Source organism: Gallinula chloropus (genome assembly GCF_964237585.1).
Source record: "Gallinula chloropus genome assembly, chromosome: 22".
Lineage (NCBI taxonomy): Eukaryota > Metazoa > Chordata > Aves > Gruiformes > Rallidae > Gallinula > Gallinula chloropus.
In genome coordinates this window covers 3769436-3797011 of record NC_140107.1, presented here as the reverse complement: position 1 = coordinate 3797011, position 27576 = coordinate 3769436, and the positions used below count along the sequence as shown (strand labels likewise).

Sequence of the window (27576 nt, the reverse complement as noted above, 5' to 3'; positions counted from 1 at the left end):
CTCCAGGCCCAGCCCCGGGAGGCGGGGAGCACGGCCGCGCCGTTCCGCCCCGCCGCTGTGGCGCGGGGCAGGCTGGGATCACCCCCCGCGCCGGTCCGCCAGCTTCCCATCCTGCCCCGGCCCGCCTGAATGGGGCAGAGGCAAGATGGCGGCGAACGCCAACTCCGCCGGCGGCGGAGGCCCCTCGCTCTTCGAGTGCCCCAGCTGGTGAGCGGGGCGGCCGGGGTCGGGGCCGGCGCCGTGCTGCGGGACCGCTCGTCTCTGGGCGTGCCGCGGGCCCGGCGCGGGACGCGGTGGAGCGCGGGTGCCCGCCCGGCCGGGCTGGGCCGAGCCGTGCTGAGCCGGGGGAGTGGCGCTGGGCCGCGGGGCCGGGCTGGGCTGCGGGGCTGGGCCTGGCGCTTCCCGGGCAGGCGTGGGGAGCACGGGGCGGGAAGGGCCGTGGGGCTGAGGCAGGCAGGCCGCGCATCCCCCTTCCCGCAGAGGCCGGGCCTGTCAGAGGCTGCAGGCTGGGGGGGGTGGGGGGTGCAGCGCGGCGGCAGCCGCTGCCTCGGCCCGACGCCTCGGCGGAGCCCGAGCGCTCACGGAGCCATCGCATCCCGGCTCGGCTCGGCGCGGCCCTCCGGGTGCTCGAGTTCCAGCCCCGCCCGGCCTCCCGGAGCCGCCGCGGCCCTTCCCGGGGCTGGGGCAGCCTGCGCGGTGTGGGGCGCGTTAAATTTCCTGCGGGGGTTGGGTGCTCGGTGCTCGGATCGGCAGCTCGGAGCGAGCCAGGGGGGTTTATTCTGTTCGTGTAAAAGGTCGGGGCAGAGCGGTGCTGGGGGGGCGTTGTCAGGACCCGAATCAGACTGGTTCTGGAGCCTTGGGAAGGGCGGTGTTGGAAAGGATGCGTGGAAATCAGCTGGCCCTGCCTTCTGTGGGGAGCAGGGCTGTGGGTGAGGGTACCTGGGGCCCTGCTCCTCCGCCTTCAATATTCTGATACCTTAGTCAATAGATCGTTGCTTTATTGTCTTCTTTGTGTGCCAGAGCACTGATTGTTCAGGGGATGGGAGCAGTTATGTTTTAAACTGCATAGGAAATGATACAGCGTTACAGCTGGAGAGTCAAGAGTCTGTGTGTATCGGCTGCCCAGCCGTGCAGCCTGGAATTGCGGAGTCATCTGGTCTTTGCTGCAGGACCCCTGCCTCTCAGTGCTTTGCTGATGGTGCCCAGTGAAGGGATGCTTAATCACAGAATCAGAGGGGTTGGAAGGGACCTCCAGAGCTCAACCCCCTGCCCAAGCAGGGTCCCTAGGACAGGGCACACAGGTCGGTGTCCAGACGGGGCTGGAATCTCTCCAGAGATGGAGACTCCACACCCCCTGGGCAGCCTGTCCCAGGGCTCCCTCACCCTCACTGGGGAAAAGTTCTTCCCCATGTTGCTGTGGAACTTCCTGTGCTCCAACCTGCAGCCATTGCCCCTTGTCCTGTCCCCACAGACACTGAAAAGGGGCTGCCCATTTCCCCCTGCATTCCATGCTTAAGATATTGATAAACATTAATCAGGTCCCCCCTTAGTCTTCTTTTCTCCAGGCTGGACAGCCCCAGCTCCCTCAGCCTTTCCTCACAGGGAGATGCTCCAGGCCCTTCATCATCTTTGTAGCCTTCTCTGGCCTCTCTCCAGGAGATTCCTGTCTATTTTTATGAAGATGCTTTTTGATTTTGACCTGTTTTTTAAATGAGTGCTGTAGTCAAACCATTCACTCTCTCAGGAAAAAGTGTTGCTCATGTATTTTAGGAGTTTATTTGGGCTGAACAGGCATCTATAGGTGGCACGGTCGTGCTCCATAAAATGATGAAATTAATCATAGAGTAGATAAACCCCAAAATTATTCAGTGTTGTATTTTCTGGGTGCTCAGTTTGAAATATCTTTCATTTTCTTAGTGTTTCATAGAATAGTGTTCACAACTTATGTTCAGTGATAAATTGGAATGACTTTGTGCCAGTGGAACCTGGGGATTGAGCAGCTGAATAAGCATAACTTGTGAAACGCTGAGTTTCAGCAACTTCAGTGCTGTTGCAGAAGAATTCCTTAATAAATACCCTCTGGAGGCAGGGATTGTAACAGTTGAGGGCCTACAGGCTTCCTGGCTTCTGCTGCAAGCAGGGCAGGGCCTTCCAGAGAGACAGCTTTCTCCACTCTGCTGCTGACCTGATTTTGTTTTGCAGCACAACCCGTGGCGCTGAATGACAGTGAAACAAGGTGAAAGGGGTGTCAGGAGAGCCCAGCCAGGCTTTCTTTCACACCCCAGAATAAGGGGGTTGTGTTCAAGTGCCAGGACCTGTTTAATTCTGAAATTTCTAAGGTTTTTGGTGATTTGCTTTTTGCAACCTGAATATCCATGTACACAATGTTTTAACCCCCCTGGCAGGTGAAACAAAGGCTGTGTACAGACTCAGGCCTGAGGATTTGTATTCCCCTTGCTCCTCCGTTGTAAATATGCACACTGATAATTTATAGACTGACTTTTGGCAGGCTGTATGTTTGCACCACTGCCTGAAAGGCATACCCCATACCCTGGGATCATAGTCACATTGTCCTGCGTAGATGTGGCCGTTAAGATTGGTGTAAGATTTGGGTTTGTCTGGAAAAACTTAACATTTTCCCCAACAGATAAGCTGTTGTGTCAGAACTGTTTGTCAAACAAACAAAAGGCTCCCAAGATGCCTGCAGCAGGGAGCCAGTGTGGACAGCTTCCAGACACAGTGCTTCCAGTCTGCCCAGTGAGCACCCACAAATGTTTAGGTAGTTATGGCTGGTGGTATTCCACTGCCTCATCCCATAGGAGGGAGCTCTCCTACCAGGTGGATTTATTTACTTCTGGTTTATTTTAAAGCCTGCAAGAAGTGCAGGCTGTATTACATATTAAACCTCTAAGTGACATCTGCTGAGTAGCTCACAGTGTTTATTTTCTTACAGAGCAAAGCAAAGAGCACACAGGTGTGATAGTGAATAACTGATGGGGCTCTCTCAGGTAGGATTCTCCAGAGTGAAAGTGGTTTTAAGAAGCAGGCTTGGACAGGTATTAGTACTGTTTGAAGCTCTGATTGTCAGGAAGTCTCAGCGTTAATGTCTCCTGCAGGATCCTTAATGTCTTTCAGAAACACTGAGGTGTCTTCTGTATAGGTAGCACTGTAGGTCTTCGTAGGAAGGACACTGGGTGACCAGAAAGCATTGAGCTGCAGGGAGTCTGTGGCTGCTTCTCAGTGAATGATCTTCAATTTCATCAACCTATATTAAAATCAAAATCAGTCTGTACCTATATATTGATTTTTCTGACTCTAAGTAGAGCTCACTTGGGGACTGCAAACAGTGATCACATGAGAATTGTATCTTAATAATCAACAGAAGCAGGGCTTTTCTCTTGTCTTTAGATTGTTACCTGTGCTTTTGAGGTTTGACTCCATCATTTTATCTGTTCTTTCCTCCAGTGGATCATGTTCTAGTATCCAGTTTCTGGAAAAGACTCCTCTACTTCATCAGGTTCAAGTTCTGGCTTTGATTTAGGTTTTGTGTAGCTACAGGTTACTTCTTTATAGTACATAAAATGCTTATTCTTCCTTTTTTTGTATTTCCAACAGTTAAACCAGCTCAGGACAGATGAAAAATAATGAATGCTGCCTTAATAGCACTTGCTTATGCCAGTGTTTGGTATGAATGTTCTGTAGCTGCTCCATGTGTGTTAGCAGAGGCACGAGCCATGTATTTAACGTTGGGAGAAAGATGCTGCAAGTACTTCCCATGGCTTAAAATTCAGCCATGGGATCAGAACATGACTTCAGATAACAATTACATACCCCAGATTCATTAAGACTTTTGCATACTGTTGTGGTTTCACCCCGGCTGAGAGCCAAGATCCAGGCAGCTGCCTGCTCCTTACAGGAAAACTGGCAACATCAGGGTGTTATCAGCACTACTCCCATTTTAACTCTCAAACACAGCATTCCATCCCCTGCTACAAATGAAATTAACTCCATCCTGACCAAAACCAGGACACATACCTTCTGAGGTCATTCTAGTGTGTAAAAGTCATTTCCATGAGGTAGGAATGGTTTGGGGTGTAGCTCTGAGGTGACCCTCCGATTTTCCATCAGTGCTGCCTGTCTGTCCCTTCGTCCTGGTTGGTTTAAGCTGTGTTTAGGGTTGTGGAACTCTGTCTTGACACACCATTATGTGATATATACGTCCTTCTGGTTTGTGTAATATGGAATCATGTTGGGGGTGCATAATGACAAACCCTTGTATGGCCAGGGGCCTGGGAGAGGGGCAGTTTAAGAAGTATATGGTTGTTATGTCTTGTGGGGGTCACCTGGCTGGCACTCCAGCCTGTCAGTATATGGTTGTTATGTCTTGTGGGGGGTCACCTGGTGGGCACTCCAGCCTATCAGTATATGGTTGTTATGTCTTGTGGGGGTCACCTGGCGGGCACTCCAGTCTGTCAGTTAAAGAGGGCATGAGTAGAAAGATCCCTGGAAGATACATAAGCCAGGGACTGGGACTGTACGGTGTGTGTCCTGATGGAGTGGAGGCTTCTGGAGCACCCGGCGCTGTCGGTGCCCCCAGTGCCCTTTGTGCCTTTATTCCTTTAATAAACTGTTCTGTTTGGTTACAAACCTGTTTGGGACAGAGTCATTTATCACAGTGTTAATTTTGGATCATCTTAAGCATGCCCTCTTAAACTGACAGGCTGGAGTGTCCACCAGGTGACCCCCACAAGACATAACAACCATATACTGACAGGCTGGAGTGTCCACCAGGTGACCCCCACAAGACATAACAACCATATACTGACAGGCTGGAGTGCCCACCAGGCGACCCCCACAAGACATCCTTTAGGTGAGCTTTAGCTTTTGTCTTGCCAACAAAACCAGGCAGCTGGTTCTGCAGACCTAAGGCAGTTCCCACCCTCCTGTTCTTCTGTCCTCCTTCCTCTTTATCACCCCCTTCTCAGAGAAAGTTGTTTCTCCTGAGGTATCACAATGCACACCATGTGCTGACACTGTGGTCCTTTAGGCAAAGCTTTGACTTCACTCAGTACATGCAGAAATCTTAACCTGTCCCTCCCAGGCCCATGGCCATACAAGGGTCTGTCATTATGCACCCCCAACATGATTCCATATTAACACGAATCACATGGACATATATCACACTATGTACATCTGAAATAGGTTTTAAAGGCAGCAGTCATTCCTCTTCAGTTTGAGTCAAGAACAGGCTATTCCTGGCAGTGATTTTACACAGGTTTCTGGAGAGGGCAAGTGCCAGAGTTCTGGAAATTCCACCTTGTCCTTGAAGTTGCACCTGGAGGTCTGTACAGTAGTCACATAGGCCAAGATTTTTAGGAAGTGGCTAAATTTAGGCTTCAGAGTCCACATTTAGAAACCTAAATAATTGACCTAATTCTAAACTGACACAATAGAACTAAAGTTGTCCTGTCCATGTCCTTAACAGCCACAACTCAAGATTTCTCTTCAGGCTGGGTAGGAATTACTTCAGTGAAGCTGCTGAGCTTCAGGTGGATGTAGGTGTGTAATCCAGTCGGTATGTCAACACTGACTCTTACCTTGTCAAAGAGAAGCAGTCAGCTAAAACTCCAGGTCTGTTCCTTGGTACTTCTAGCTGGCATCACTGCTACAGGGTTACTTTGTCTTCTTTTTCTGAAATGTTTTGGTTTTGTTACTCAGTATGCTTCTTCCAGGGTAAGCTCAGCCTGGGCTTTTCTTCCTCCTCCTCTTGATTGTCTGTCCCTGATTTTTATCCCACTACTCTGTAGTTCTGTAGTAGAGGGTTTGCCACCAGGAGTGGGAATAAGCTAAATTCCTCACAGAATTATCCTAGCACAGTGCAGAGAAGTGAACTGGCCTGTGGAGTGTGAGCTGAGGAAACTGGAGAAACATGTTTTTCTGTTTCTAATAGAGAAGAGTTTTTGCTTTAATCTTTCCAAAACCTACACTGGAACCTGGTTTTGTTCAGTGGCATCCCTGTTACATACTTAATTGCCAGGTTTTCTAAGCAGTTGGTGGCTTCTGTAAGGGCAAACAAATCTGTACACACAGCTGCTGAGGGAAAACTTGAACTTCACTAGTTCAGGCACAAGTTATTCCAGGCAGGGAAGCAGCTGTATTGTGTCTGCCAAGAGCTGACTTTATCAGGTGAACCAGCTTTCTTCCAGACTCTTTTTCAGAGCACACAGGAGACAATCATGTTGGGAAGCAACAGAGGGGTTCATACAAGAACTGTGTATGAGGAGTTGACTCTGAAGAGGCTGTAGCAGCTGAACAGCATCTGTGAGCTGACCCTCTCAGCTTAGATACCTTTTTATTCATTACCTTAAGCGACCACAATGCTCGTTAGTGGCACAAGCATGCTCAGCATAGAGGCCAGAGTATTATCCAGTCCTTTTGGTGCAATTTGAAGACTGAAACAGGAAAAACAAGCTAAAATGCACAAGAGATGGAAAGATCAGGAACTGTATAAAGCCAGAAATAAAGGGGGACACACAGAGGTACGTAGGCTAATCACAGAGTGACCATCAGGCACTAGTATTGTACAGCTGTTCACAGGGAAAGACTAATAAATACTCTGATGTGTGATAACCTGATGTGTGATAACATACATCTGTTGGTGAGGCAGAGCACTGTTGGAGAGGGCAGAGATGAAAATGCTGGTTTGTTACCTGTACTTGATGTAGCTCAGTTCAAACAGATGTAGTGGGACAATTCATTAATGGGGAAACAGATCTTCCTTTGAGACAGCAGCACTTTAGTTGTTCAGTAAAATAAAACCCCCAATTTTCAATGTCTGATGTATTTTCAAAGGGAGATGGTATTGGGAATTCTGTTTTTCCCCACAATATCTGAAGGGAAAGAACAAAGAAATTTTCACTGGAAATCAAACTGAGAAACAAGAGTTTGGGTCAGCTTTCTGTTGGGCATAAAGGTTCCAGCAGTGGCTGGACTGGCTGATTCTGGAGGTTCTGTCTTCCCCTCCTCTGATTTCTGCAGGTAAATTACACTTCCAACATACCTGTTCTCACTCTGAAAGTGTAGGAGTAATCTTGACAGATAATCACTGCATTGTTGCTCAGTACTTAATATTAATTTTTCTGTTTAATTCTGCAATTTTAATTTATTTTTTTGATGTCCTAAACCCTGGAGTTCTCTCTAATAGAATATTCATGGTTCTGCACTCAGGAATTAAATTTCATACACAATTTCCAAATTTCACTGTATTCTGTGGAGACTTTGTTCCTGAGTAACCAAGGGAACCAAAGGGAAACCAGTAAAATCTAGTTCTGTGTGGAACTGCATTACAACAAAACACACACAGTGCCAAGGTGAAGTTGGGCAAATGCTTTAATAGAAATGGAATGCTTTGTTCACTTGAAGCAGCCACAGTTCTCATCAGGAATCTTCCATAAACCACTCCTAGAACACAGTGTAAATTTGTGTGTGTGTGTGTGTGTGTGTTCAGGAAGGGTCTGTAATCGATGAGTTTGAACCACAAGCTTTTTAAACTGTATTGCAACTGTCTTTAAACTGTATTCAAACTGTCTTACAACTGAGAGTTTGTCAAGAATTATTTTAATGAGCAGAAGAAATCATAAATGCCTCTCATGAACCTGCATTTTTTTAAAAGTATTTTTTAAATTGCCCAAACCATCATATTTCCTCCAGAGGTAACAGGGAACCAGAATTATTGGTCAGTTCTTTGTTTCCCCGTGGGAAGAAACCATTCTGCATGAGCTGGAATTACTACCTCAAAGATTTTTAGCCTTAACTTTGTCATACTGCCTCCTTGTATAGTCAAAACTGAGTGACCTGAACCAGTCCCAGCCTGGTCTCAGTTTCTGTGCTGAGAGGCCTGTGGCTGCTCCATCACAGGGTCAGTGACACCAGGCACAAGTGTGTCCTCAAGCTTTCAGCCCTTGGCATTGCACAGTCGAATCCCCCATCGCCAGGGGATGGTGCTGATGCCTGGAATGGGCTGTCCTTGTTCTCAGGCCCAGGGCTCCTTGTTGCTTCTGTTTCAGGAAATGAGCAGTGCATTCATGCTGTATGTTCAGTAAGAGGACAAAGGGAATGGATACTTGCCTGGATTTTTCCAAGATTCTAAAGCAAGGTGCTGCTTTTTCCTTGCATGAAGCCATCCATGGCGATTATCAGCCATGTGCCCTTCTCCACAAGAGAACCAGAAATACTACAGCATTCAAGATGTGAAAACACTGTATTTTTATACTTTCTTCCTTAAGATGTCTTTGTGTTTGCTTTGTCAGCTGAAAGTTCCTCTGATTCTTTCTGATCATGGTCGTGATGGCTCTAGGTCCTTGCTGAGTGGCATTAAGGAGCCCGAAGCTCCTGGTGGTGTTGGTGTGGCTGAGGTGATCTTTCTCTGGTTTGTACTAGCACTCAGGAGTGCTGGGTTTTATTTTCCCTGGAATGTTTTCTCAGGCAGTAGTTCAGTGTTGTGAGATTCACTTGCAGCATCATGCTCTGATTGGAGTTCCCTGCGTTGTCATAAGTCCTTTTTCACTTTCCAGACTGCACGTAAACCTCACAGAACTCAGCTCTTTCCTGACTCTTGATCACTTCCATTCCCTCATGGATTAGTGTTTCTTTCCTTCATCACACCATCATTTGCATAAGACCATCTTATAATTTTGTCAACAGCTCTTTACAAAAGACCAGTTTACTGATAGCTGGCTCTGCATGTTCTTGGTTGTCTCCAGTAATCCTGTGGATTGTGTGATGGTACTTACCTCCTCAAAGCCCATGTGAATTCTTTCTCTCAAGTATTATTTTGTATTATCTCAAAGATACAGGAAGTTCTACTACAAATAGTTAGTCTGGTGCTGGGTGCCTTTGAATAGTGAACAGAAAGTCTGGAGGAGGCAAGTGTTTGCTGTGCTCTTGGAGCTGGAGTTTGCAAGCAGATTTGTGGCCAAATCGTGGAGAGGGTGCTGCAGCTGCATGTAGGTGATCCAGGAAACTGTTATTCTGTGAATGCATTAAGTTTGTCTGGGTTCCTAGAGCAATTTGTGTAGCTAGCTAGTTGAACAGCTAACAACTATGGCTTGGGAGGTCCTTGAGTTGGTAACTGTTGGAAACAGGGAGAGTGTTCCTGTGTGAGGAACTTGATAGTGCTTACTGGAGGTAGTTTTTATTTTGCAATAGGTTTCTTACTCTGGGTTTGTCAGTTTGATCTACCAGATACGATTCCACAGGCAAGTGAAAGATAAGTTGAGTTCTTCTGATTTAGTAGGGTTCTCATTTTACAAGATAAATGTTCTAAAGGAGCATGAATACAGTATTTGGGACCTCTTATAGGCAAGTTTTGGGGAGTATCATTTTAAGATTTCACCTCACAATAAAAAAACCCCAAGACAGCATCCCATAAGGAATATTTGAAGTATGAAAGGCATATTTTAAGGATGAAAGCAGTCCCTTTTGTAATTCCTCCATCCAGTGGACAGGTAGTGAAGAGCAGTCTCCGTTCCCTGCTCACTTACCTGTGAATATGCCCAGTTTCACTTGCAAGGAGCCAACTGATTGGGCTGATTAATGTCAGTTTTCTCCAGATACCATGTTAACTCGTTCCCCAGGACATTCAGTTCCCCTTAAGGAGAACACACACTATTTCAGTGCTTGGTTGCACTCCATCAAACTAAACATTCTTTCAGCATGATCATTGTTGTCTTGGGATTCTTATAGCAGCTGAAAGGAGCAGCTTGTGTGTAATTCAGCACAAGGTTTGTGCTGCTTTAATCCAAGAAAAATGTTTTGATGACATTGGAAGAGTAGTTGTACCCCACTTAGCATTGTATTTCCAAAGGATAAGTGCTGTTGAGTACTGAAGTGTGGGTTAGATGACTCTCTTCTGGTCTGGCTATTATTCAATTCCTATCTGTCTGCCACTTCTGCTTAGTAATACAGTTACTCCAGCTCTGCTGTCTGCAGCTTCCTGAGGAGGGGATGTGGAGTGAGAGATGCTGATCTTTTCTCCCTGGGATCTAGTGAGAGGACACATGGGAATGGTTCACAGCTGCAGCAGGGAAGGTTTAGACTGGACATTAGGGCACTTTACTGGGAGGATGGTCAGACACTGGAAGAGGCTTCCTAGAGAGGTGGATGCTGACCTGAGCCTGTCAGTGTTTGTGGACATGATAAATGCTTTAGCCTCTGGTCAGCCCTGAAGTGGTCAGGCAGTAGGACTAGATGATCGTGGTAGGTCCCATCCAACTGACATAGTCTGTTTTGTTCTACCAGCTTCCCAGTCAGAACTTTACACAGTCTCCACATCAATCCTGAAATACCCTTTAAAACCAGTGTTACCAGGTGGTACCTTGGTTTCTCTGTCAGCAGCAGATTGAGAAGCTCCAGTGTAGAAAGCTGCTGTGTGGTATCTCTTAGGACACTTGGCTAAGCACCATCTGAGTTCATTCCTTCTTTCAGCTCTTACAAATGCCATGATGCTTCTTTCAGTTCCCTGGAGCCAGAGAAGAAAAGCTCTAGTGTGGGATGTCTTCTCCCTTCTGCTCCAGAGAGTTCACTTCCTGATACCGCGGGGTCGTGTTCTCCTTGCCAGTCAGCCTGGTTAGGTCTGTGGAAGGCTTCTCCTCTCCCAAATAAGCCTCTGGTGATTCAGCAGGCAGGCTAAACATGCTTTGTCTCAGTTAAACTTACTGCCACATTTGGGGAAAAAGCAAACTGGCCAGTGCTCAGGCAGAAAGCAAAGACTGAGAAGCAGACATGAATCCATGAATAAAACCTGCCTTGCAATGAAAAACGAGTCCTAAGGTCTGAGGAGAGCACAAGAAGAGATGGTGATGTTTAGGTGAAGCCTAGCTGTATGAACTTAGAGCAGTAGTTAGGAGGAGGCAATCTAGCTGTGCTGGAGTGACTGGAAGAGGCAATCCTTCATCAACTCATCAGACAGACTGTGAGGCTTCTCTGGGAGCATTTTTACTTCCTGGACTTTCCTCCAAGCCACCTGTTTCTAGGAGGCAGTCACTGTTTTAGCAGATTGCCCTGGAGCTTTTCATCAGCTGCTATTGATGCTGCTGTTTGATCACCCAAAAGAATAAGAATCAGTATCAACCATGTCCCTCTTCCTTGTTAGGACATGCTATCCATGGTCTGGAAGAAGGGCTTGGCAAGGAAACTTGTGAAAGCCCCAGCTGGCATATAAGAAGGGTCAGAGAGAGGCCTGGCTGGCTGGTATAATGGAGCAGGAATGGAAGATGCTTGTGCAATACTTCATAAATCAGTGGAAATGAGAGGTCTGTGTTCTGGTATGAAGTTATCTAGGAGAGCCTGTCTGTAGTAACCAGCCCACCTGGGGCACAGAGGAACCCTTCAAGTTGTAAGGCATGGCCCAGAAATGTGAACATCTGTATAGGTGCTGGAGCACCTGACCTACAAAGAGAGGCTGAGGGAACTGGGCTTGTTCAGCCTGGAGAAGAGAAGGCTGTGGGGGGACCTCATTGCTGCCTTCCAGTCCCTGAAGGGAGCAGAGGAACAGGAGGGGAATCAGCTTGTTAAAGGGTGGATAATGGCAGGACAAGGGGGATGGAGTGAAGCTGAAGGAGGGAAGGGTGAGATGAGATATTAGGGGGAAGTTTTTTACAGAAAGAGTGGTGAGGGGCTGGAACAGGCTGCCCAGAGAAGTAGTAGATTCTCCATCCCTGGGGGTGTTCAAGGCCAGGTTGGATGGGGCCCTGGGCAACCTTGTGTAGCTCCAGGCCTGGAGGTTGGTGGCCCTGCCTGTGGCAGGGGGTTGGAGCTCTGTGATCCTTGGGGTCCCTTCCAACCCAGACCAGTCTGGGATTCTATGATTCTATATTTAACCCCATCAAACAGCTTGAATGGCACGTGACCTTTCTCTCTTCTCCAGCCATGGTGGGGGTGTCACTGCCCATTGTCACTGCTCTCTTGGCTTGTGCTGAGAGCAGAGCTGTAGGTGGGGGTGTGATCTCTGTGGCTGTTCTTCAGGCAACCAGCAGTGTAGCTGGGAGCTGGGTCACTGCCACTGCCCAGACAGCTGGTCCAGCCATGAAGACAAGCAGTGGTGCTGTCACCACTGATGGGAGAGCTGGAGGGGCAGATTTCTAGAGAGCTGAGTAGACAAAGGTAAATTGCTGTCAGCTGCCAGGGACTCTGTGTAGTGAAGGGCAGCGTGTCCATACCGCCAGGGTGTCCTGCTTTTGAGCACAGGAGATACCAGCAAGCATCCTGGTGCTGCTAAATCCTCCTGGGTTCTCCTGCCTGTCAGTGTGGTTTGGCTGTGGGTTGCTGAGTCCACGTGCCTCTGGTGAAGCTGCTTCAGGGGTGAGCACCAATGGAGCAGCAGGGCTGGGCAAGCTGAGGAGGACTGTGCTGTTGGAGGGTACATCTAATATTGTACTCTCCTGTTACCTGTGTTGGTAGGAAAGGTTGATTTTGGGTTGAGTGTGGAAGAACACTGGTTATAGGCCAACACTTTTCTAGTATTACAGGGCAAAGAGGAGGGGTGCATGGAGCCCTTTCAGGTTTTTGGCTGTTCCCAGCTCTAGAGAGGAAGGGATGGTAGGTTCCTCTCAGCAGCTAAGGGTATAGATGGACTGTTTGGAAGGTAACATAAGAAAACAGAGCCAATAGGCTGGGACTGTTTGTTCAAGGACCTGCTCATCTCCCTGTTGTTACTCTCTTCTGGCCTCGTACCGTGTTCCCTTAGGAGCTGCTCTGTTCATTTTCTAGCTTAGCTATTTTTACCTGGGGAAGTAACACTTCAAATGCCTCATGTCATTTTAACTTAACTGTTCCTGTAAAGAATCACACTTTATTTATTGTCAGAAAGATTCTGCAGGGAGAAAAAGAAAATTTACTGGATTTTCGTATTTTCCTCAAAATAAATCTGCTTACATCTGTGTAGGTGTGGTCTGTAGCTCCAAGAGAGTATTAGCTCTGACACTAACAAACTTGTTATTAAATATCCTGATACTATCTTTTCCTTTCTTTATTTTCTAGGGCAGGAAAACCTCCACCTGGCTTACATTTGGATGTAGTCAAAGGAGACAAACTCATTGAGGTATGAAAATAGGTTTTGTATGGTTTTGGTGTGTTATATTTATAGGCAGCAGCAGAAAACTCCCCAGTGTTTTCCACACTTGTAATTATTTCCTTTCCCAGATTCATTCTTTTCAAATCAGTTTGGTTTACTCTGAAACTTGAGAATGAAATGACTTTCCCCTTGCCTATACTCTTAAAGTGTGCAGGTCTTCAGCAGTTACCTTCTGATGAGATGCACTGTTTGAAGGGACACAAACCCACAGTGCTCAGTGGGCAAACTGATTCCTTAAACATCAAACCTGCCCTAGTAAAAGACAAAGTAAAATCTTTGTAAGGGAAGCTTGGTACTTGGAGCCTTGTTTCTTCAAAGCTTAATTTTGCACCAAAGTCAGTATCCTACAAGATACAGGAGATACCAGAGTGCAGCCAGAAGGCACCTTGTTTTAGAGACTTGGGGAGCAGAGACTCCAACACCATGGGGACAGAAGTCTCAAATGCAGCAGAGTAAGAGTAAAAACTCATGTTTTAATACTTGTTTGTGTTACAGTAAGGTCAGCTCGATGCCCTGTGCTTTACAGGATTGTTGCCCTCTCTTACAGGATGAAATAGAGAATTATTCCTTGCTTTCCATTCCATGTTTGGATCAGTGAACAGTGTTGTGATTGGCACAGAAACAACGGGATGTGTTTATTGCAGCAAAGGAGTTTGATGTGAAATAGAGATGGAGGGGGTGTATGTTTTGCCAGATGCTTTGCCACTGTTGATAACTAAGGTCATCTTAGATTACTGTACTGATCAGCATTCAGGTTTTTCAAAAGGAGGTTTCCCAATCAAAAATAGTAAATAAATTTAATTAAAACAGGCTCTTCACCATGGTTGACAGAGAGGCCTCAAGCCAGGGAATGTATTTTAGCCATGGCCACATTCCTGACTTGCAGGTGACTGAAATGGGGTAAATTTTTCTGGGCAGCAAAGGTTTGCAAAGTTGAGACAACTTTTCTGGACAGAAACTTGGAAAATGAAGAACTCAGTGTTAGATCAAGGTAGACTTAGGTAGCTTAAAACCTTGGCTGATGTGTAACATATCAGAAGCATCAGGCAGTATTGAGTGTTCCTTCTGGTGTCTAGAAGGAGAGGTTTACTATTTAAAATTTGGTTAAAGTACCAGACTGTGCTTTGTCTAGGAAGGCAGATAGAGATATCACAAATAGGCATCTCTCAAATAAACCTATGTTTCCCCAGGCCAGGAACCAGTAAAAGGAGGCTTTTCTTTGTAGTACTGCTGGTTTTACAGACTGTTTTGAGAGAGTGCTCTCTTAGTCTGGATTTAAAGGCACAGAAAATAGGCAAAGCCAGTCTTACCCTTCATTGAAAAGGTGTTAGATACTAATACACACTTACTACATCTTCAGAGTAGCTCAGTAGTTCATCCAAGACATGGCTGGGTTGGGTCATACCAGCTACTTGGGCTCTGATGGAGCTGGAGCTATCCTGGACCAGCTCTCTCTGGGCACTATAGCTTTTGAACCCCTTCTATTGCATTTGTAGACAAACCATAGACCATGTATTCTGCCTCTCCTGGTACTGCTGTGTGTTCAGAATGTTTTCAGAGAGCTGTAGTAGGGCTGCTTCTCAGCTCAGCCTCCTCACTGCCATCCTAGCAGCAGCATCTGGGGTAAGGATGGTAGTCAGCTCTGGGTTTTCCAGTATTTCTCTTAGGCTGTTTAATGAGATTCAGTGAGCAAAGCTAAATGACAGTGACTGTGGGGTTTTGGGTGTGTGGCAGGTGGCCAAACATAATGCAGTCTTCCTGGCCAGGAGGCTTGTTCTGTGAGATGAGTTGTTGTCACGTTTGGTTTGCATTTCTGAATGTGGAGAGAGTGAGCTTTAGGGTGGAAGAGTTTATCTGGAATGCTCTGCTGAATTAATCCTCAGGTGCCAGGCAGGTGTCTCACAGGAGTCCTGGGCAGGACTGGAAAAAGCAGCAAAAAGCCAGATGGAAGCTGAGGATGAAGAAATTTGGTGTTGATAAATTGGCAGCCAGGAATGTCATCCTGGTGGTGTCAGACTCTGAGGCTGTGCTGCCCAAAGCTTTTGGACCCACAGGAGACCCAAGATGGCTTTGTAAGCCTGCAGCCTCTGTCTGCATTGGGAAGTTGATGCTACAAACATCCTGATTCCATCTTCTGGCATCAACTCTCTTGATAACCTAAAAGAGGGGTGTGTTTGCTGTCACATACCCAGTACTGGTCTCCTATCCAGGTACTCTGAGGATGTGATCAAAGAGATCTTGCAGAATGGCCGTAGAGCTGCTTTTCCCTCCTGAGTACCTGCTGACAGTGTTACTGAGGGGGGTGAGGCACAGCTTGCCTGCCCTTAGCATGTACTGTGTGTACTGGACATTGCAATGCCTGCACTGGGCACTGGTGAAGCTGCACCTCAAGTGCTGGGTCCAGTTCTGGGCTCCTCAGCATCAGAAGGACATTGAGGGCCTGGAGCGAGTCCAGAGAAGGGCAACCAGGCTGGGGAAGGGGCTGGAGGGCAAATCCTCTGAGGAGCGGCTGAGGGAGCTGGGGGGGTTGAGCCTGGAGAAGAGGAGGCTGAGGGGAGACCTTCTCCCCACCTCCCCTGCCCTGCCAGGAGGGTGCAGAGAGGTGGGCGATGGTCTCTTCAGCCAGGGGACAGGAGATGGGACAAGGGACAATGGGCTCAAGCTGCCCCAGGGCAGGGGCAGAGCAGATGGGAGGGGAAAGTTCTTCCCTGGCAGAGTTGTGGGGCTGTGGCACAGGCTGCCCAGGGAGGGGCTGAGTCACCCCCTGGGTGTGTTTAACAGAGGGGAGATGAGGTGCTCAGGGATGTGGGTCAGCACAGGACAGGAATGGTTGGACTTGATGAGCTTAAAGGGCTTTTCCAACCTGGTGATTCTGATTCTGTGGCCAGGGCTGGGCACCTGCATGTGTAGCCAGAGGTCTGGCTTTGGTCTGCTGAAGAATAGGAAGACCTGCTTTGGCTGGCAGGTTCCCACAGGCTGTTCATTTAGCTCAGCTGCCTGTGAGGTGGCTTTGTAGCCTCACGTGCTGCGGATGGGGGATGACTCCTCCTCTCCCCTGTGCTGGTTGGGTCAGAGAATCACCATGTGTGTGTATGGGAACTGCAACACACAAACAGCATTTGAAGGGGATAAATCTGTTTCCCTTTTTGGTCTGTGTGACAGCTTTTCAGTGCTGTGTCTCCTGCCAGACAGCACCAACCAAGAAAGAAGGTTCTGCAATGCTGTGGGTTACTGAGCACTTGATACTAACCGAGCCATCCGTATCCCAGGCCTTGTGCAGAAGCCTGAGGTACCCCTTGTGATTGCTGGGTCTGAAAAGTGCAATATTAAAACAAGCCATGAAGTGTTTAAGCTCAGTGTATGAAGGATAACACTGGGTTATAGCTCAGAGGCACAGAAAATGGTGAAACCTGTCTTGCAGTGAAAGCAGTAAGTTTTTTCTCTGATTTGTTGCAACATTTCCATTTGTGTCTTTGCAAAATCTCTTGAAATGCTGGCAGGTGAGGGTGGCACTGCCTTGTGTGTAATGGGTGCCCATGGAAATTCATTTCCTTTGGCTTCAGTGGTGGACAGGAATAAGAACTTGTGGGATCAGTTTGTATGGTACTTGAAATCGTGTGATAACTACTTGCAGAGCTGAGCACTGACATGTGGGATAATGAGTCAGCTTCTGAAGATTGTGTTGGAGCTGTGTTTACACAGAACATACTCATTATACACAAGAATGAAAGGAAAACTGCTCATCTTTCTCCCAAAGTGGAATTGTGTGATTCATTAGTACCAAGATGTAGAGTGTGGGTGCTGAACTGAATGGGTATGGGGCTGCCTAATGCTGTCACAGATCCAGTGCTGAACACCCAGGAGTCCCAACCAGTGTATCACAGAATCCCAGACTGGTCTGGGTTGGAAGGGACCCCAAGGATCACAGAGCTCCAACCCCCTGCCACAGGCAGGGACACCCAACCTCCAGGCCTGGAGCTACACAAGGTTGCCCAGGGCCCCAGCCAACCTGGCCTTGAACACCCCCAGGGATGGGGCACCCGCCCCCTCTCTGGGCAGCCCCTTCCAGCCCCTCACCACTCTCTCTGGAAAGAACTTCCCCCCCAATATCTCATATAACCCTTCCCTCCTCCAGCTTCACTCCATCCCCCTTGTCCTGCCATTATCCACCCTTTGACAAGCTGATTCCCCTCCTGTTCCTCTGCTCCCTTCAGGGACTGGGAGGCTGCAATGAGGTCCCCCCACAGCCTTCTCTTCTCCAGGCTGACCCAGCCCAGCTCCCTCAGCCTCTCTCCATTGGGGAGCTGCTCCAGCCCTCTGATCATCTCCGTGGCTCCTCTGACCCCTCTCCACCAGTCCCACATCTTTCTTGTCCTGGGGCCCCAGCTCTGGACACAGGACTCCAGCTGGGGCCTCAGGAGGGCAGAGCAGAGAGGGACAATCCCCTCCCTGTCCCTGCTGCCACCCCTCTGCTGATGGAGCCCAGGATCCCATTGGCATTCCAAGCTGCAGGAGCCCCTGCTGGTGTTTCTCAGAGCTGTATTGTAACCAGCACTGTGGTGTTCAGGAATAAATAGCTGGGTGAAGCACCTGTGATCTTAAGGGGAAATACCAAGTGAGACTGATGGGACAAGAGGGATCAGGTTTTGGGGTAAAGAGTAACGAAAGCACACTGCTGTGAGGGGTGTAGGGGGAGATGATCTGTGTGCAGGTGGGATTTAAAAGAAGTAGAATAATATTTGACCAGACAGGATTGCTGAAACTGTGCTGCTCTGAGCTCTTCTTGACTGACTTTTACTTTCTGATTGGTTCTGGGGGGAGGGTCTTGTGAAAACTAGAATTTGTAGAGAGACAGAAAGTGATGATAAAGCAGCCAGGTGAGAGCAGAATCCTGTAGTCTGTTTCAGTATATTGATTTCTTGGGGCTTTTATCTGAATTATACTGAGGCTTTGAGGTCCACCAATCCCCAGCAGGCACAGAAAGATTCAGAGGTCACACACACACGTGTTTTAAATGTCCCAGTTCGAGGAAAATCACTGGCATTTTGTGTTTGCACCTCGTTTGTCAGTAGGTAATGTACTTGAAGGTAAATTGCTAATTAAACCCTGATTCCTGTCTTATCAAATGAGATGTGGACTCACAGATAAAACTTTTGTGTACTTAAAAGCTTCAGTGTTGGTGCTCTTATGGATTTTCTGTAAGCCTGTGTATTGTTGAGGGTACTGAAGAAGTTGTTTCATCTAGCTGTTTCCACAGAACTTCTTGAAATCTTTGATTGCTGTTTGAAACTGGCTTTTTTTTGGTGTAGCAGTGGATGTCAGGAGCTGATGGCTTGATCACCTTGTTATTTTAAGAAAACAGGGCTAAATATGTGAGTCAGACTTCACAAAGCATCAACTCATGAAATGCTGCTTTAAATGTGTACCTGGAGTTAGCTGGGAGTAAGATGCTAGCAGATAATTACCAAAGGGACCAATTACTTGTAAAGTTGTGATGACAAAAGTAATATTGGAGCCATTCTCCTAGTGACCTGAGAGAGAGGATAAACATACAGAAATAAGCTCTGTGGAGGCTGGCAGATGTTCAGCAGAACACTGAGAGACCCAACCTAGAAAACACATCTGGGGGGAATCTGAAAAGTGTCTGTGGGGAGGTGGGACCTGAGTGCAGCAGTACTGCAGGTGTTGGTGTCCATAACTGGTGGGCAGGTAACTAGATGTAGCTTTGTGAGGTAATTTGTAGTAGAAAATCAGTCCCCTGTGGTTTTTATGGTTGCAGATATTGCAGAGGAACACAAACACTGTCTCATGCCAAGCTATCTCCTGGTGTTCTGTATGACTTGGTAGTGCCCCAGAACAAGCAACTGGCTGGGTGCTCATTGTATCAGTCTGTGAGAGCTCAGCAAACCCCAAACTAAGTACCTGTCACTAGTGTGATACAAGGGCTCTTTCTGGCTGAGCATGCAGGTTATACAGCTGGCAAACTGAGGAGCAAACAGCTGTCTGACATGAGTGCTGCTGGAAAGGGGGGTCTCCCTCAGAACAGCCCTAGTGCCTGTCATCTTCACTGGAGGCAGCTGGATGCACAGCAGGCTGAAGGCAAAGGGATCCAGGCCACTAAAAAGCAGTAGAAAACATAGAAAAGTGCTGTGCAGGCTGAGAGCTCTGCTCAGGCATGTGGCAGTGAGGAGAGGGTTGTGCAGCTGGGGGTGTGGGAGGAAGGAGAGGGGAGAAACCCATATGCTGTAGCAGGCACAATGGTAACTCAGCTCAGCCCCTCTGATGGAAGCAGAGCTTTCCCAAACGGAGATCTGGTGGGGGTTTTCTGAAGGGAAGTGTCCAGGCAGCATGACCTTGGTCACGCTGTTGAAACCTGGGAGCTGTAGGAACTGTTTAAAAAGCAGGAGAAGGATTTGTTACCAAGTGCCTAATGCCCCTCTGCTCTGCCCTGGTCAGGCCCCACCTGGAATATTGTGTCCAGTTCTGGGCTCCCTGGGATACAACAGACAGGGATCTCCTGGAGAGAGTCCAATGGAGGGCTGTGAAGATGATTAAAGGAGTGGAGCATCTCCCCTATGAGGAAAGGCTGAGTGAGCTGGGGCTGTTCAGCCTGGAGAAAAGAAGGTTAAGAAGGGATCTTATTAATGTTTATCAATATCTCAAATGTGGGACCGAGGGGGAAATGGGCAGCCTCTTCTCATTGTCTGTGGAGACAGGACAAGGGGCAATGGCCTCAAGTTGGAACATAGGAAGTTCCACACCAACATGGGGAAGAACTTTTCCCCAGTGAGGGTGAGGGAGCCCTGGGACAGGCTGCCCAGGGGGTGTGGAGTCTCCTTCTCTGGAGAGATTCCAGCCCCGTCTGGACACCAACCTGTGTGCCCTGTCCTAGGGACCCTGCTTTGGCAGGGGGTTGGACCCCATGGGCTCTGGAGGTCCCTTCCAACCCCTACAGCTCAGTGAGTCTGTGAATGCATTGCTAGCCTTCGACTTGTGCAGCTGGCAGCAAGGAAACACTGGTTCCATCAAGGTCGTGGAATACCATGGGAAAGAAGGCTGCACTGCTTGGGTATGTCAGGCACAAAGCTTTCTGTTCAGCAGCAGTGTCTGTAAGATGCTGTGTACACTGTAGAACTGTGTCACCTTGTTCCTTGGCTGTTTCAGAGATGGTTTGTGAAACTCTATATGATATGTAAGATCTTATTTGAAGAGGAGATTGGAACTAGGATGAATTCAGAAGAAATTCTGGAAGTTGATGGTTTGCTTGAATGAACTAATAAGGATTCGTGTTAGTGCAGAGTCAGTGTAGTTTTACATCTTGTGTTATAGAGGTCGGACATCTGAGTGCCCATTTCTATCCAGAAATACAATTTTGATGTTCTGTGGAACATCAGAAGTTGTTACTTAACATAGATTCCTGGCTCAGACACATCATCTGCATTGAGGGATGCATAAAAATCACTGGGAGCAGATGTGAGAGAGAATCTTGTATGAGACAGTCTCATACAGGAGACTGAAGAGTCTCTTACTGAGTTGCTGCAGAGTTACTGTCCTTCCCTGGCTGTTAATGAATGGAGTAACTGGGACTCTCCTGTGCTTGGCTCTTGTCACTTTACACAGTGAAGATTGGAGTTGCTGGATTTAAGGGTCAGATTAAGCTGCAATACTGATTAGCTGTTGATGTTTAAATTTGCTCTGTTTATTCATGTTGAATTTTTTTTCCAGGAAGATCCAAAAGATTATAGGAGCCTAATTGCCTCTCTGTTTGATATCCTACCCCAGAAACTCATCATTGATGAGAAGAAATACTATCTCTTTGGGAGAAATCCTGATCTGTGTGATTTCACCATTGACCACCAGTCTTGCTCCCGGGTCCATGCTGCCTTGGTCTATCACAAACATCTCAAGAGGGTTTTCCTCATCGATCTAAACAGCAGTAAGTAGTGTGATGTTTAACAAGATAGAACTGTGATGTTTCAGTGCTTAAACATTTCTGCATCTGAGATACTTTTTCCTTTTTTAGCTTTTGTTGTTTGCACTGTGTAGAAAGATGACTGTAATCTGACAGGCATCCTAGGGAAAGGTTGGCAGGGGTTAGGAGCAGAGGAGGGTTTGCTCCAGGCAGCTTGTGTCTGCTTAACACAACATTTCTAGACTCCTAAGAGGCTATGGGAGAAACCTGCTTTTCTCAGTTTTAAGGAAGTTTTCTCTTCTGAGGGTGGTTTTCCAGGGTCTAATATCTGGCATACTGTGTTTTCCTGCTGAGGGGATGATTCCAGGTCTGGTACATTGGAACCTATAAGAATCCAAAAAGGAAATGGTGTTTAATCATTTATTGATGTGACATTTTGAGGACTTCTGATGTGCTCATGAGGTGAGAGTTAAAATGGACATAGCTAACCTCTTCAAGTGGTACCTCAGTGACTTAGAAGTTCAGAAACCTGGTTATTCCCACAAGTTGAACTTGAGTATTGTGAGCCCAGGCTGGTGACTAACAGACTGTTCTGCTTGTTGATCTCAGCACATGGCACATTCTTGGGTCATATCCGGTTGGAACCTCACAAACCCCAACAGATACCCATTGACTCCACGGTTTCATTTGGTGCCTCCACACGGGCGTACACGCTGCGGGAGAAGCCCCAGACACTGCCATCGGCAGTGAAGGGAGATGAGAAGATGGGTGGTGAAGATGAAGAGCTCAAGGGCTTGCTGGGCTTGCCAGAGGAGGAGACAGAACTTGATGTGAGTACACTGCACCTAGGTGGCATTTCCCCACTTGTTGGCTTAGGTTCAGGTTCTTAATTTGTTGGCCTTGAAGGTAGTCTGAGGTGTCTTCTCCTGGCAGACACACCACAGACCATCTCTCTCTGCCATAAGCCTCTGCTCGTGCTGCTGACCAGGCTTGGTGATCTCATAATCCTGCTGCTCCAATGGTCTTCTCATAAAGTTGTGCTAGAGAGTACAGGCTCTTCAGCTAATGTGACCCCAGGTCAGGTCAGGGATGAGTTCTCACACTGTTCTTCATTGCCAGGTAATAACAAATGCTGCCCTCTTTTCCACAGTGAATCATAGAATCACAGAATTGTCTTGGGTGGAAGGGACCCTTTAGATCATCAAGTCCAACCATCACCCTGACCTGCCAACCACCACACAACCATGTTCCTCAGCACCACATCTAACAGTCTTAAATACCTTCTGGGATGGAGACTCCAGCATTCCACTGGGCAGCCCATCCCAATGCCCAGCAACCCTCTCTGGGAAGAAGCATTTCCTCACATCCCATCTAAACCTCCCCAGAGCAACTTGAGGACATTTCCTCTTGTCCTATCACTGGTCCTCTTTCTATTACTAATGTATTTATAGAAACCCTTTTTGTTGTCCCTAACCACAGAGGCCAGGTGAAGTTCTAGTTGTACTTTCACCCTTCTAGTTCTTTCCCTGCGTGACCTTAGTGCTTTCTTGTTATCCTTGTGAGTGGCCTGCCCTTTCTCCCAAAGGCCATCAGTCCTCCTTTTCTCCCAGAGCTGCTGTTCCAGCTCCCTGTTCAGCCAGGCTGGTCTGTCTTTCCCCAAGGAAGAAGAAAGGAGAAAGCAGCTGTATGTGGCATCCCCAGAATTGCAGAGGTTGGAAGGGACCTCTCAGGCCCTCTAGTCCAGCCCCTGTGTGCAAGCAGGGTCAGCTAGAGCAGGTTGCCCAGTATTGTGCTCAGTCAAGTCCTGAACACCTCTGGCAAGCAGAGGCTCCCCACATCTCTGGGTGACCTGTTACAGGGTTCAAGCACTCCCTCCTCCTCTGTGTCTGAAGTTAAAGCTGAGCAGTGTGCTCTGGACTTCATGCAGTAGTTGCTTAAACTTGTTTTGTCTCCACATTTATCATTAGAACCTGACAGAGTTTAATACAGCCCACAACAAAAGAATTTCCACACTGACCATTGAGGAAGGGAACCTGGACATTCAGAGACCAAAGAGAAAACGGAAGAACTCCAGAGTGACGTTCAGTGATGATGATGAAATCATCAACCCAGGTAAGTGGGTTCTATCAGTCTTTAGTCCATTCCCTTAAGGCTCTCATTCCAGTGTTCTCACAGGGATTCCTCATGGCTGTATATGGATAAGGAGAACAGGAATTTGACAGTCAGTTTTGGGGATGTTCTATTTCAGAGAAGCCATCCTCTGTCTCCCTTAAGTCTGACCTCTCTCTGTGTCATCTTTTCTACCTCTGAAATACCTGCATGATTCGTGCAGCACAGGGATGTTGCACTCAGCTTCATTGTTCAGAATTGCATTATATGTTGGAACAGTCTCACAGGTCCAAAAGGAGGGAGGTGGTTTAATTTTTTGCCTTCTTTAGAGTCTAAATGGGTTTTCATCTGTCCCTTAATGCTTTCCTTACCTGCTTCCTAATGTATACCGGTCTCACAGAGATAAGGAGCAAAACCCTCTGAGTTTAATCTGAAACAAGTCATGCTCACTCAGAGTGATGCTTCTAGAGATCTATCCAATTCCTAATTAGTCATTTTTCTCCCTTAGCTGTTTTATATTAATGGTATTCCCATTAATGATATTTTATATGCCTAATATTCCTATGAATAAGAGCAGCTCATTAATGAGCATGTGTTTTAAAACTTAGTCTGGAGCTACTTCGATTCGTTAGTGTATCCCAGCCAGGATAACTGTTCTTGTTCATGAGGGTATATATGCAGTTTGGTGCTCAGCACATCCTGTTGTAAACTGCAGTCACTCACTTTACGAAAAAGGTCATTTTTTTCAGACTTTGGGAGACTCTGCATTGAATTCTTCTTTCTCCTCCTCCAGGGTGCCCATGGGGCTAGCTGTTGTGCCTCTGAGCACACATGGTGTATTGTCAGCAGCAGCAGCTCTCAGCTGGGAACTCCAGCCTGTTTGATCAGTGCAAACTGCCTGTCCTCACCCATCTGTTCCCTTTCCCCACTTAACTGGAAGCCTTTCTTGGCAGAGATCTCATGAGCCACCTTGAGACAAAGCCACTAGATGTCCCCTTAGCTCCTCTGTCAGCTTGTGCTTACTCAGAGCTGCTGCAGCACTGGCTTTGAGAAAAGAGGGTCTGTGTACCCATCCTTCCTATAGATTCCTTTACCCAACAGATGTTCTGTCTTTTCCAGTCTTCTTACTGGTGTCTTCATGGTTTTTGCCTTTGCAGAGGATGTGGACCCTTCTGTTGGGCGTTTCAGGAACATGGTACAGACGGCAGTAGTCCCTGTTAAGGTACAGAGTCACTCCCAGCTTTCTAATTAATACATTACATCATGAGCTCACTCTGAGTTACACCTTAAAATCATAATGTTCTGTGGTGGAAAAAGTGTTTTATTGTTAACAAAAGTCATGTTTGTGTTTCATAATTGTCTTTTTTTAGCAGAGTTGACCATTCCCCTTTCAAATCTAATCTAGCTGTAGCTCCTTTTCTTCAATAACACATTGATCAATGGCAATTTTTATTTTCCTCCTAAAAAGAAACACTACCCAGAAAGTGACTAAGGAATTCTAGGCATTAGTTAAAACTGTGGGAAGTGTGGAAAAGAAAAACCAAAAGGTTGTTTGTTTAAATGTGCTGAAGGTTTCCTGCAGTTGTCTACTAGAACTAGCAGAGCTTGGACTTTGCTCCAGGATGAGTGTGTTGCTAGGGCTATATATAACTGGAATATGCTAGGAGCAGGGAAGCTTTGCAGAGCTTCAGGGCAGCTAAGGAACAATGGAGTAGCAGTTTCACGTGTTGTTATATACTAAATAATGTATGTGGAAAAGGATAATTCCACATAAACTCCAAACTGCAGGAGAATGCCAGCATCACCAGGTTGGAAAAGCCCTTTAAGCTCATCGAGTCCAACCGTCCCTGTCCTGTGCTGACCCACATCCTTGAGCACCTCATCTCCCCTCTGTTAAACACACCCAGGGAAGGTGACTCAGCCCCTCCCTGGGCAGCCTGTGCCACAGCCCCACAACTCTGCCAGGGAAGAACTTTTCCCTCCCATCTGTTCTGCCCCTGCCCTGGCACAGCTTGAGCCCATTGCCCCTTGTCCCATCTCCTGTCCCCTGGCTGGAGAGACCATCGCCCACCTCTCTGCACCCTCCTGGCAGGGCAGGGGAGGTGGGGAGAAGGTCTCCCCTCAGCCTCCTCTTCTCCAGGCTCAACACCCCCAGCTCCCTCAGCTGCTCCTCAGAGGATTTGCCCTCCAGCCCCTTCCCCAGCCTGGTTGCCCTTCTCTGGACTCGCTCCAGGACCTCAATGTCCTTCTGATGGGGAGGAGCCCAGAACTGGACCCAGCACTCAAGGTGCAGCCTCACCAGTGCCCGGTACAGGGGCACAATCCCCTCCCCAGGCCTACTGGCCACACTATTTCTGATACAAGCCAGGATGCCATTGGCTGATTCAAGTGATCAGGAACTAGACAAAATCGCCCAAGTGATGTACAAGTTGCTGTTCCTTAGCTGTGGGGGGAAGGACAGTCTGTGTTACTGCCTAAAGATCTACTTGGTCTTGTGTTCAGGACAACACAAGCCCAGCAGGCATGTGCAGGAGGTAAAGAAGTGCTCAGACCTGATCTAAAGTAAACATGAGCTTCAACTTCTGTCACCTCTTCCTCCATTGTGCACCTTTAAGCACTTACTGAGTGGTTTTCAGTCACGCGGAACGCAGACTGGGACATGGTCTGTACCCAGTTTCTGTGGCTGCTCTAGGTGGCTTTTTTTGGGGGGGCAGAGGGCCCTGGCCCCAGTTTACACATCTTGTTTGGTGTACTTGGAATAATTCTTTCAATGCTTCTGCCTGCAGAAGAAGCGGCTGGAGAACCCAGGCTCGCTGACCACGGATGATTCTGCCTCGCGACGCATGCAGAGCTTCCCCTACAGCGGAGGATTGTACGGGGGGTTACCCCCCACCCACAATGAGGCAGGGTCCCAGTCGCACGGCGTCCATGGCACAGCACTCATCGGGGGCCTGCCGATGCCCTACCCCAATCTTGCCCCAGATGTGGACTTGACTCCTGTTGTGCCCTCAACAGTTAACATGAACCCAGCTCCCAACCCTGCTGTCTTTAATCCTGAAGCTGTGAATGAACCCAAGAAAAAGAAGTATGCAAAGGAGGCGTGGCCGGGCAAGAAGCCCACCCCTTCCCTACTGATCTGAGCGGGGCTGTGCTGAGGGCAGGGGGGGAGCTACGAACTCCAGAAACTCTTCATGTGCAGTATCGTCTTTTTAAAATTTCAGTGTCCTAACCAGATGTAATAGCAAGATTGGACAAGTGAAATATCCTTTAAAGATCTGTCTTCAAATGTTTTTATATGTCTGTTTAAAAAAAAAATAATAATAATACAGCTCCCATCTCCTTTTTGAACCAGAATATTATCTGGCAGCCTTTTCTTGGCCGTTACTGTCCCCCAGAGGTCTTTGCTCTGAGGTTTGATCCCCAAGCTGAAGGGGCAGAGCCATACAGTTTTAACTACCATTTATGGCATGACCCTGAGAATTCCTGTACTCAGGTGTCACACTGACTATGAGTAACGCTGCTCCATGCTGAACGTGCTCTCAGCAGGTTAGCTGTATCCAGCAGTGAGTGTTGGTGAGGCCAAGCCTTCAGGAAGTCCCAGTGGTACGAGTTCTCAAACCTCCAAAACAGAGGGCAGGTTTTATTTTCCACATTCTCAAAACCCCACCAGTGTGGGGGCCTTATCTTATATTTTTGGTTACCTAAAACACTACAGCATCCCCTGAGTTCATGAGAATGTGGAGTTGAGAGGGACAAGAAATAGGTGGGCTTCCTCAGCTGTGGTCTGGTGCTGTATGCTGGCGTGCTGTGTGGATGGATAAAGGGTGCACAGTGGGTGGATCTCAGCTTGTTTAAGTGCTGGATATGCACTATCTACACCACAAACAAAATTCAGTGGCCCTTTTGACTGAATAGTTTCATTTTTATTGCAAACAGAACTTGGGGTATGTGTGAGATCCAACCAGACATGTGAAAACACGCAGCCATCAGCAGTGCAGAGGGGGCTTGCATGTTTAACAGCTCACAGTCTAAACACTCTCCTGGCTGCTGGTCATAGTGGGTGAGAACTAATTGCTGCTTAAAGCTAGAATGGGAAGCCTCAGCAGAGAGCCTGCCTGGCCTGGGAAGAAGCAGTGCACAAGGTTTCATAGCAGTACACTTTTTTTACTACTCCAACATTTTCCCCGTTGAGTGAAGTGAGAAGCTGGATGTGGATCGTTGCTCTGGCCCTTCCAATCCCTGGGTTTAGATCCCCAAATCTGATTCCTGTGTGTTCAGACACTGTGTCTTTATACAAGGTAAGGCCAGAGCTCTGTTTTCCTTAGGTTTCTCTGGATATATATATTTTTTTGCATTCTAGAATGCAGTTCAGCTACACGGTCACATTCCTTTGGGTGGGGAGTTTCTCCAGGAGATGTGGGCT

General features: G+C 47.6%; 1 protein-coding gene across 1 annotated transcript; it reads left to right on the top strand.

Annotated features, from left to right (window-relative positions):
* The first annotated feature begins 138 nt into the window (after positions 1 to 138).
* Positions 139 to 26798, top strand: PPP1R8 (protein phosphatase 1 regulatory subunit 8). Its single transcript, XM_084274313.1, has 7 exons — positions 139 to 207; positions 13039 to 13099; positions 20915 to 21068; positions 21654 to 21874; positions 23012 to 23156; positions 24311 to 24375; positions 25940 to 26798. Exons 1-7 carry the CDS (start codon positions 146 to 148, stop codon positions 26291 to 26293), a joined length of 1062 nt encoding a protein of 353 aa, XP_084130439.1. The 5' UTR covers positions 139 to 145; the 3' UTR covers positions 26294 to 26798.
* The last annotated feature ends 778 nt before the right edge of the window (positions 26799 to 27576 follow it).